The sequence below is a fragment of the Planococcus citri genome, chromosome 1, assembly GCF_950023065.1.
Source record: "Planococcus citri chromosome 1, ihPlaCitr1.1, whole genome shotgun sequence".
Classification (NCBI taxonomy): domain Eukaryota; kingdom Metazoa; phylum Arthropoda; class Insecta; order Hemiptera; family Pseudococcidae; genus Planococcus; species Planococcus citri.
Window position 1 is genome coordinate 74,481,516 of NC_088677.1, and position 11,745 is coordinate 74,493,260.

Here is an 11,745-nt window from a genome sequence, read left to right on the forward strand (position 1 = left end):
CATGTACCGTTTCTGCTTTGATTATTAATTATTTCGCAAACATTCATTTAATTGCAATAGTGTACTTGTTTTGGGTGTTATTTTATTATTGAAAATGTTTAAAATAAATTCCACTTTATTGTTAAATGGCGAGTTCAAGTGATTTACATATCATCATTTCATATAAAGACAATGGTCAACGATTTCTATGGTGTTCAACTCTTTGTATGATTATTTTAGTGTTGAACGTTTTCATACTACTTAATCTAGGTACTTCATAGAATCGTATAAAATAAGTAGCTATATAAATACTACGTGTACGTATGTATTATCTCTACGTAGCTAAGTGAAAAGTGTATCTTTCTGAGTAAGTACATCATTGAAGTTTTTTAATTTTGTTCGTTGAAAAAGAGAAAAACTTCATCACCGGCCGAGTACATAGTTACTCAAAATGATACAGAACAGAAGTTGCTGCTGTAGTTTGTGTTAAGCTATCCGAGTATTCTATGTAGGTAATCAATATGGAATCGTTGACCATTGTTATCACTCTGAAATGATACGTAAGTACCGAAGTGCATCTACATATGGATACTTACTCGTTTAAATGTTCTTGTGAACACTAAAACCGAACAGTGATAGAAATTAAGCTCATTCCGTCATTCGAATCATATTTTGAATAAATTGTGTTATAATTGTGTATTGTGTAGATTGTGTTTGTCTGATTGGATAACAAATTGACAAGATGAGATTTCTGGTATTCTTCATCAGTACTTGACTGATTGAATAGGCACTTACAGCACTCAGCAGCGACTTCTGTATCATTCTGAGCGACTATAAGTACTGTGATTGATGTTTTTTAACGAACGAAATTAAAACCTGTCAACGTTGTAGTCACTCAGAAAGATACACTTTTCACATCTAACAACAATTAGACGTAATGGTGTACTTTCTATATGTATGTAGTATATAAAGCTATTTACGCTACTCGTAGGAAGTGGACTATTATGAACTCGTACGTTATTACAACGCTCGCCTTCGGCTCGCGCAGTAATAACGCACTCGTTCATAATAGCCCACTTTATACAACTTGTAGCGTAAAATACCATTTAATTTTCAAAAAAAAGGAAAATAAAATGTAGCATTTTGTTGTTTACTTTATTATGATGAGTAATTTGTTAAGAGGGTGCTCTACCTTTTGTTTGTTTACTTTTAAGCATACCCGCGGGCAGAGATTAGACATTTTTCAAACGCATTTTTTTATTAGTTGGAGAGAATGAAAGTGAATAATTATGAGTGAAAACGTTATTACTGTATTGAAACAACATAATAAAACTTTGAAACAAGCTAAATGATTAAAATATAATGAATTCAGACGATTCTCTATATTCGAGCATTCATTGTCAGTCATCACACCATAATTCTGAAACTACTGAAGAGAATTTGATGAAATTTGGATATATTGTGCATAAAAATGGTCCAGAGAGGTTGACGTTGCCCTTTTTTCAAATTTCTTTGTATTTTTGGAGATATTGCCATTTGAAAATTTCAAATGGCTATAACTTTGATTTAACAAAATTAATCAAAAAAAGGGCAACGTCAAGTTGTCGGGAATTCGTTTCTGCACAACATATTCAAATTTCATCAAATTCTGTTCAGTAGTTTCAGAATAATCATGTGTCAAGTGTCTGATGACTGACAATGAATGCTCGAATATAGAGAATCGTCTGAATTCATTATATTTTAATCGTTTAGCTTGTTTCAAAGTTTTATTATATCGTTTCAATACAGTAATAACGTTTTCACTCATAATTATTCACTTTCATTCTCTCCAACTAATAAAAAAATGCGTTTGAAAAATATCTAATCTATGCCTGCGGGTATGCTAAAAAGTAAACAAACAAAAGGTAGAGCACTCCCTTAACGCCCATTTTTTCAAAATTCACATATGTATGTACCCTAGGCTGTATGCTGTAAAGATACAGATAGATAAAAGAAAATTGATTAAGAACCGCGATGGAATGGAAATTTTTTACTTTGTAATGATTATTTTATTGATTTTGTAAGTATAAAATTAGTTGACCTTGTAAAAAATTTTTAAAAGTTTGCTTTTGAACGTAACACAATGAATAGAATCATTTTGAACAACACTGGAAAATTCAACCAATAAACATCCAGATTTTAGTTATCAATTTCAATATCGACCAATCACGAACGAGGTCAAAGCAGGTCAAGGTCAGATGTGTTATTGTTATTGAAAATTGAGTGATAAGCAAAAGTGATCAATTCTGAATCGGTGTCATCAAATTTCTTAATTAAATTATGATTAAAACAATCAATTTTAGTAATGATGTGACGTGAAACAGTGCCATTAAGTGTCTTGTGCATAATCAATAATCAATTTAATGTTGCACGCGAGGCTACTTGAGAAATGAAGACGTATTCGTCACTCGTATCTTGATTTATTTTTACATCCTAGGAATCATGCGAGCGAAAAAAAGGTTCTCGTTGATATTCTTCTGCATTGTGTTGTTTCTCTACTTCTATGCTAATAGAGAAGTTCTGAAAAAAGAAGAACTACCCATCCTTCTTCATGAAGAATTACCATCGTATTTCGATTCATGGATACACGAATTAAGTCAGACTAATCCTGAAATAGGCCCATCGCTCGCGTTAAGAAGAAGTCATAGTGATATTCCTGATGGTGATTCCAGAAAATCAAATTTTCAATCCGCAATAACTAAAAAATGCCGAATGGAAACTTGCTTTGATTTCTCCAAGTGCCGAAATGGTTTCAAGGTTTACATTTACCCAGAAGTTGACGTCGAAGAAAATGAAGTCCGGAGCGCCTTGTATGAAAAAATTATAGACGTGGTTAATGAATCAAGATACAATACAAGTGATCCAAATGATGCCTGCTTGTTCATTACTACCATCGATACGCTGAGCAGAGATCGTGGTTCGGACGATTATGTTACTAACGTTCCATTAAAACTCAGATCTCTAAAATATTGGAATGGTGGCAGAAATCATTTGATTTTCAATCTGTATTCTGGAAGTTGGCCACATTATGCTGAAGATGATTTGGGTTTCGACTCGGGAGAAGCTATTTTAGCGAAAGCCAGTATGTCAGTTACGACAATGAGACCGGGATTTGATATCTCTATTCCATTGTTTCCAAAAGTAAATTATTTATCAAATATCTATAGTTCATATTTCATATTTTAATTTAGATAGTTTCTTTAAATTGTCGATTTCAATTTTTTTTTCAGACTCATCCTAAACGTGGAAGAGAGCAGGGTGCGATGAAAGAAAACAAATTCCCAGTCAACAAAAAATACTTATTAGCTTTCAAAGGAAAACGATATGTTCATGGAATCGGTTCAGATACTCGAAACTCTCTACATCACTTGCATAATGATAAAGATGTAATTATGTTAACCACTTGTCAGCATGGCAAATATTGGGAGAAGTGGAAAGACGAAAGATGTGACGAAGATAATGCGCTATACAGCAAGTAATAAGAAACGAATTTCGGTTGTAAAAATATTTTTAACAGGACTGCTGTATAACATTATTTATTCTTATAGATACGACTACCAAATACTTTTGCTTAATTCTTCGTTTTGTCTTATACCAAGAGGTCGACGATTAGGTACTTTCAGATTTTTGGAAGCTTTACAAGCTGGATGTATTCCAGTTTTACTTTCCAACGGGTGGGCGTTACCATTTGAAGAAGTGATTGACTGGAGTAAAGCTGCTATTTTAGCCAATGAACAACTGCTATATGAGGTAATCATAAAATAGCATCGTTCAAATTGAAATTTTATTACAGTTTGATAATACATATGTGTACGATATTTCTTTTTCATTAGTTACCAGATATTGTTCGTTCGATTTCGGAGTCGAAAGCTTTCATATTTCGTCAACAGACCCAAATTTTATGGGAGCAGTATTTTTCTTCAATTGAGAAAATTGTGTTCACCACTTTTGAGGTATATTTTGTGAAATTTCCCTTGTTTAAGTTACCTTCTAATTTTTCATAAAATATGTACATATATTCTAGATCATTCGTCAGAGATTACCTACTCAACAATTTCACGATGGATTAGTGTGGAATACATATCCTGGAGCATTACTCACCCAAAATAATTTATCAGATTCTTTACGACATTATCCGTTTCATTACGACGTATACGGTATCAGTCCTCAAGATGAGTTTACTGCCATAATATATTCTCAAATGTCTCACTCAGTAACAGGAAATTTACCTATTTACCGTTTGCTGCGTAGTATTGCCAGAAGTCAATATGTTAAAGAAGTATGTAATTTCTTTGTGCCGCATTCGCGTCTTACTTGCATGTTTATAAAATTGTCGATATTTTTGTTTATTTTCTAGATAATTGTTATATGGTGTAACGATAAAGTAACTCCCCAACAAGTACGCTGGCCTTCATTTTCTCGAATACGCTTCACGATAATTCACAGCCCGGGAGTAATGCAACGGTTTCGACTGTTCAAAGAAATCCATACAGAAGCTATTTTGTCATTAGATGAAGACGTTGTTCTAACCACCGACGAAATTGATTTTGCTTTCCAAGTGTGGAAAGATTTCCCGGATCGCATTGTAGGGTATCCGGCCAGGTCTCATTATTGGGATGAATTCAAAGTAATTTGCAAATTTTTCATCGTAAAAATCCCATGATTATGATTTATTAAAATTATTGTTTTCATTATTTCGTAGAATAACTGGGGATACACATCAAAATGGACAAATGATTATTCAATTGTATTAACAGGAGCTGCGTTTTATCACAAGTATTACAATTACCTGTACACTGAATGGCTAGGTCCAACGATGTTGAAAACAGTTGAACAGTCGAATAATTGCGAAGACATTTTGATGAATTTTCTCGTCAGCCATGTTACTCGACAATCTCCTATAAAAGTTACTCAAAGAAAACATTACAAAGAGCAGTCAGCTACTCGCACTTTTTCGAGGTACTGATAACTGAATAATAACAAAGGATGCAAATGCGTGTATACCTACCTATGTGTGTTTCCTAATTGGGCAATTTTTTTCGATTAAAAATGTTAACAGGTCTCCGTGGAATGATCCAGATCATTTTACTCAGCGGCAAGTTTGCTTGAATACTTTTGTTGCGTTATTTGGATATATGCCACTAGTCAGATCTAATTTGAGGTTAGATCCAATTTTATTCAAAGATCCGGTCTCTAATCTTCGTAAAAAATATCGTCAGATTGAACTGGTGGAGAGTTGATTGGACTAGCCTATTTTGTAATTTTATCTCTGTTATTGTGATCTCAATTTTTTTATTTCATTTTTCAACTTTTTAGTGTATTTTTATTGCATAGTGTTATTATTTTGTTTTTCATCATTTTATTTACGAATAATCTAGTCAATGTGGTACCTGGTAGTATTTTTATTCGAAATAAAGACTGAGATGTTTGTTATATTTTTTATGTTTGTAGCCTTGTAGGGTATTCTTCCACTCTCAGTTTCATTTTACTTCATCAGCGACTGAATATACAGTATGATACAAAAGTAGTGCTCGGTGGCTTTTATTTCCAAGTGGAAAGAGCTAGCGAGATGAATGAAGCAGCGTTGAGTAGGAAAAAATAAGGGCTTTCAAATCAAAACCAGCCTTGAAAATTTCAGGCCCATGCACAGGGTGTCTACAAAAGTACAAACTGAAAAACCGGTTTGGTCCAAAAATTCAAACTGGTTTTTATTGGCGCAATGTATTCTACACACTAAGGCGACAAAAACGTGATATGAATTTTTGAAACCGGTTCATCAATTTGCAACCAGTTGGCAAAAAATACCCAAAAATTGTAGATAGAGAAAAAAGCTTGAAATAAAAGTGTTGTAGAGGGTGAAAAATTACTTACACAATTTGTCTAATCACATTTTGAAACCAGTTCATTGGTTCGCATTTAGCAACCAGTTTTTAACAATCGCCTAAAAATTGGAGATGGAGAGAAAAGTTTGAAACATGAGTTGAGTGTTGAGTCTGGATCTGGAATGAATGAAAATTGATAATGAAAATGAATGAACGCTGCGCATTTTAACAAACCCTACCCCCACCCCGTTAGGCTGCATCTCGACATGATTCTCAAAAAGTAAACAAATAATTATACTGATTACTGATAAACACTGGACTTGTAAAATCATAAAATGAAAATTTCTGCTCTAATAGATAAATTCATTATAGAAATGAAAAAGTTATTAATTTAGACATATCTGAAATGTATAGTGAAGAGCCAATGAATGCAAAATACATAACGTTGATTTGCATTTTGCAGTGAATGAATATTCACATTCTGGACTTGTTCATTGTTGAGAATGCGTTACTATAAACAACAAAAAAAGTATTAAACTCAACTATTACTCGAATACAAGAAAAATTGTCAAGCTCTCGTGTTTTACATTGTGATTCTGTTTTCCAATGTGAGTGAAATAGTGTTTCATCGTCTTTGAAAAAGACAGAAAAAGTTTTACCCTATTTTTGATGTTCAGTCAATCGTCCATGATATTCGTCTCAAATCTCGAACTTTCAATTTCATATTATTGGCTATATTCGAAAATCGTTATTGTTTCATCATGTCATCAAAAAGGTAATATACAAGCTTATTACATTTAGAATAATGCTTATTTGTAATATGAATTTGTGCACTTGATGCCACACACCTCATTTGCACCTTCTGCAGTAACCTTGCTTGTTACTAACACCACTGTTCTGATTATTTCAGCGAACTGAAGAAACTATCTGAAGAAAGTTTAACCAGACAACCTGAAGAAGTTTTCGATATCATTTGCAAGCTAGGAGAGGGGTAATGAATGATAAACCACCAACAAACACAATACATCTCAGAAATTAAAACTTCGTCAACATTTTTCCATTTTTAGATCTTATGGAAGCGTTTACAAAGCTCTACACAAAGAGTCTGGCCAGGTGCTTGCTATCAAGCAAGTACCAGTGGATACAGAATTGCATGAAATAATAAAAGAAATCTCCATAATGCAGCAATGTGATAGTCCTTATGTCGTGAAGTATTACGGTTCTTATTTCAAAAATACGGACTTATGGGTAATTATAGAAAAGTACAAGTTTGTTTGAATAAATCTGAACTGAACCGTGTAACTTCATTTGCCTTGTCGTCTACAGATCGTGATGGAATATTGCGGCGCTGGCTCGGTTTCTGATATAATGAGACTTCGTAAGAAAACACTGTCAGAGGATGAAATCGCTACAATTTTATCGGATACCTTGAAAGGCCTAGAATATTTACACTTGAGAAGAAAAATCCATAGAGACATAAAAGCAGGAAATATTTTACTGAACACCGAAGGTCATGCTAAATTGGCTGATTTTGGCGTTGCTGGGCAATTAACGGTATTTGAATTATATGAGTGATCTTTGTTTTATGACATATAATAACGAGTACCCACTTTTTTCAGGATACCATGGCTAAACGAAATACCGTTATTGGTACTCCGTTTTGGATGGCTCCGGAAGTAATTCAAGAGATAGGATACGACTGTGTTGCTGACATTTGGAGTCTTGGTGGGTACTTCGTGATGTCGTACAAAATTTCCATGTTTGATAAAATTGATTTTATACATATGTTTCATTTCTATTCTGTTTAGGTATAACTGCTTTAGAAATGGCTGAAGGGAAACCCCCTTATGGTGATATTCATCCGATGAGAGCCATATTTATGATACCAACGAAACCGCCTCCTTCTTTGAGAGAATCAGATAAATGGTCTCCCGAATTCGTTGATTTTGTTAATCGTTGCTTGGTGAAAAATCCCGAGGAAAGAGCTTCAGCTAGTGATATGCTGCAACACGATTTTATTAGTGCGTAAATTTTTCATCATTTTCTTCATATTTTTTGCTTCGAAATGATGTAATCAGTTTATATGTATGCCTACAGAAAATGCCAAACCGTGTTCTATACTTAGTCAAATGATATTGGAAGCTAGAGAAATCAGGGAGAATCTAAATTACGCTGCCGCTAATATGAACAATAACAGAAAAAATCTCGCTTTGGTATGACAAATTAGATCCTCCTCTATCGAGTAATTTAAGGTGAAAGGTTTGTTCATCAATTATTATAAATTTTCAATGTTTGCTTAAAATTGGTTCATTAGATTGATGACGCTGCATCCAAAACGCTGATGCGAGGCGACTATGAAGATAATGATAAAACTTTGGTGCCGGAAATGTTACGGGGTGCTGGCAGTTTGACGACCAAAATGAGTACCTTGACTGAAGATTTAAATACGATGGTAATTAACAGTGATGGTACAGATGACGATGCAACTATGAAAAGTACTATTATTTTCTTACATTTTCTTAAATACTTTTTTTTGTTGGTGCATATAAGTACTTATTTGAGACTTTCTCATGTTTAATATTCAGGACATGATACTGGTTCTGCTGACTATGGGAAAAAATATCGCCCACCTTTTATGGACCATTTTGAGAAAAAAGAATCAGAAAATAATTATAAGGTATTTTTGCTTGCCTTCAGTGTATTTTAGTCTTAGGCTGTATCGGTATAATGAACGCAAGTTATTTTTAAAATCAGGATTCAAGACAGTTACCGTCCACTTTATTTTTTAAAAGCCAGTCACCACTAATTAATATGAATTCAATGAATGTGCTACCACCTATTCAACAACCTCCTGTTGCGGTACGTAAGCCATCAAAAAATATGTAATTTCATTTATCGAACAGCTTTAGATAATCTGTTTCATTTCTCTCATAGGAATACGTAGTACCGCCAAGATTGATTGAGCAACCACCTCTACCACCACCGAAACCTGGCAACGAAGAAGTAAAACCTGAACTAGCCGTTCATAATAAATTTCGCTCAGCTATTGTAGAAGGAGATTTTGAATTTGTAAGTCTTACAGAATCTTTTTTAGTCCTAATTGCATCTAGCGTTGTATAATTTTTGTCATTATTTTCAGTTGAAGTTTCTAAGTTATGATGAACTTCAGCAACGAATGAGTACATTAGATTCTGAAATGGAAAGAGAAATTGAAGAACTTCGTAAAAGGTATCAAACTAAACGACAGCCTATTCTAGACGCTATAGATTTAAAAAGAAAACGCCAGCAGAATTTTTAATAATCGTATAAGGCTTTTGACGTATTGCGGGTTGCATATCGGTTTGCCTGAACTTTATCGGTTTGGTGGGCATTCTTATCAGTGAGTATCAAAATGTCATATTTTGAGCAATTTTCATAAGGTGTTTTTGAAATGTATAGCTTTTATTTAGTTTTTTCTTCAATTTTAAACACTGTTAAACCCTGTAATGGAAAAAGATCCTCTCTTCGTCGAGTTTTAAAGAAGTTGACAAAACGTCTTTGAACCTCGACAAAGAGCGGATCTTTTTCCATCACAGGATTCAACAGTGTTTAAAATTGATGGAAAAACTAAATAAAAGCTATAAATTTCAAAAAAACCTTGTGAAAATTGCTCAAAATATGAAATTTTGATACTCACTGATAAGAATGCCCACCAAACCGATAAAGTTCAGGCAAACCGATATGCAACCCGCAATACGTCAAAAGCCTTATTTCTCTCTCCTTATTAACATTGTTTTTTCGTTTGTTTTCCTTCTTTCTCATTATTTTTCCACGATTATCATTATTGTTGTAGTATTGTTTGATATGTTCTGAAAGGCGTAACTTTCAGGAATATTCTGCATGAAGTGAAAAGCAAAATTTTTTTATTTGTTTACCATTTAAATATTTCATATACTTAGTAATCAAATTTTGACTATTGTTCGTGAAATTAATTTTAACTAGCTCGCGTTGTAGGTAAAAACAGGTTGAAGTACGTAAATGGAACATTATTCTTGTGTTCCACTTCACGTAGGTTATTCTCGTTTAATTACAGGGTATCTTCTACGAATGTTCTTTTTTTCTAGTTTTATATTCGAATTTTTAACGTTTGAAAGGGTTTGTGTGTTTTATAATGCAAAGTTTTTGAAAAAATTTTTTCTAGGCTTTGGATTTAAAATTTGATATGTTTTTAATTTTGCACTTGGAAAAATTAAGGTCGTGCTCTTCTACGAAAATCAAATATTTTAGTCGTTATTTGTAGTTTTAAAAAAGAAATGCATTTTCTGATATTTAGATAAAGATAATATTTTTTTGAAATTAATAATTTCAAATAGACATCGTGAACGATTTTGATCTGATAATGTAAAATGGCAGTTCCTGTTACGCTCAACGAAAACTGTGATGAAAAAAAAAGTCAGAAACTGATTTATTTTTAAAATATACTTAGTATTTATTTTATTTTAAAATTTTTTCGTTGTACGTCTGTTTCGATTAATTGAGTAGAACTCTTTTTTACTTGTTGAACGTTACACGAACGTTTTGTAGTGTGTTCAAAAATGGTTGTTATGGTGTTCGTAAAGTTACGCCTGTTATTCTGATTCTGATACCTATATTATGTTATTATTTTGTGAAATCATTTAGATCCCCTAACTATTTGATGTAACCCCATCAACTGAAAACAGCAATAACATTTCAATGCAGTGTTACTCATACCACTGTAATTATTTATATTGTGTATTTTAAAACATCGATTGAAAAGTGCCTAGAAAATCATATTTTTATATATTATTAGACGCTGTAATTACCAATTATTCGCGTATTTTTTTGTTTTACAACAATTTTTTTTTTCGGTTTTTTAAAAGATTTATATTGACTGACAAATAACATGTTATTAGATAGTGTTAACAACAATATTTATAAAAATTAAAAAACTGACAATGGTTTTCATTTAGAATTTACAGTTTTTTCGTATTTTAATGAAACGTTTCTAATCAGGAACACTATAGCGACTCGGATTTGTTTCATATTAGTTTTTCCGAATGTACGTTCTAATTACTGAACTCATTTTGAATAAAAAGACTTCAATCGGATTTCACTGGAGAGTAAATTAATCTAACAATCGATGCGTCAGCTTCTAATAAAGTCAAATCTTTCTCAGCACCGAGGAACTTTGTTGACATTTCCAAACTTTTTATCTTCAGTAAAACTGTGCTCCCTCTAGCATATAAACTGTAAAATGAAACATACACGATAAAAAGATGCATATAATTGTAAACCATAACGCAACAAATGTCAAAATTTTACATACTGTCCGTTTTTCGATGGTCTTGGACATACGCAGTAAAATTTCCACCCAAAATCTACATATAAATCATCTTTCACCGAATGAAATATTTTTCCTTTGACTATTTTATTTTCCGGATCACCTATCTGGAATGTTTATAAGATATTTACATGGAGAAATATTGAAAACAAGATTTTCTGGAAAATCACTTACATTGATGAAACTCGAATTCCGAAGCAAATACCGGAACTGCTCACCTTCATCACTGACATCGCGAGGTGGAACAGAAAATTCATCCGAAATAAAAGTAGAACTAGTATCTATGCGCTTTTTTACGCCAGCGAGACAATTATGAGATGTGCTAAAATTTCGAATGGGTTTATTGAAAACATTCTTTTGTAATAAGTGATTTATAACAGTCCGGCTTCGATGTGTGAAACTTGAACAAATCATGATAGATATTTGACGCTAAAGAGATCAATGATACAAATGATTGGTCAGCTGCGATTAAAAGTAGTCAGATGATGAAATTACCACTAATACATTATGCAATTGGCGATCGATTCTCAACAAATAGCGAAATTCATTCATGGTTTTCTCATT

At 32.8% G+C, this 11,745-nt stretch overlaps 2 protein-coding genes across 3 annotated transcripts; both read left to right on the plus strand.

The window, feature by feature from the left end:
* The first annotated feature begins 64 nt into the window (after nucleotides 1-64).
* LOC135832183 (exostosin-1-like) lies at nucleotides 65-5,451 on the plus strand. Its single transcript, XM_065345260.1, has 8 exons — nucleotides 65-3,159; nucleotides 3,249-3,493; nucleotides 3,567-3,768; nucleotides 3,852-3,971; nucleotides 4,043-4,297; nucleotides 4,376-4,645; nucleotides 4,721-4,977; nucleotides 5,078-5,451. Exons 1-8 carry the CDS (start codon nucleotides 2,461-2,463, stop codon nucleotides 5,256-5,258), a joined length of 2,229 nt encoding a protein of 742 aa, XP_065201332.1. The 5' UTR covers nucleotides 65-2,460; the 3' UTR covers nucleotides 5,259-5,451.
* A 681-nt stretch (nucleotides 5,452-6,132) lies between these two features.
* Nucleotides 6,133-10,805, plus strand: LOC135832227 (serine/threonine-protein kinase 3/4-like). 2 transcript variants are annotated; one of them, XM_065345362.1, is made up of 13 exons: nucleotides 6,133-6,615; nucleotides 6,751-6,831; nucleotides 6,908-7,088; nucleotides 7,167-7,394; nucleotides 7,460-7,565; nucleotides 7,649-7,861; nucleotides 7,938-8,053; nucleotides 8,155-8,335; nucleotides 8,426-8,517; nucleotides 8,595-8,699; nucleotides 8,775-8,909; nucleotides 8,980-9,144; nucleotides 9,588-10,805. In XM_065345362.1, the coding sequence occupies exons 1-12, from the start codon at nucleotides 6,602-6,604 to the stop codon at nucleotides 9,136-9,138; spliced, it is 1,611 nt and encodes a 536-aa protein (XP_065201434.1). In that variant the 5' UTR covers nucleotides 6,133-6,601; the 3' UTR covers nucleotides 9,139-9,144; nucleotides 9,588-10,805. The 2 variants fall into 2 exon arrangements, with proteins under 2 accessions (XP_065201434.1, XP_065201426.1); XM_065345354.1 differs by having other exon boundaries at nucleotides 8,980-10,805.
* Nucleotides 10,806-11,745: the final 940 nt, after the last annotated feature.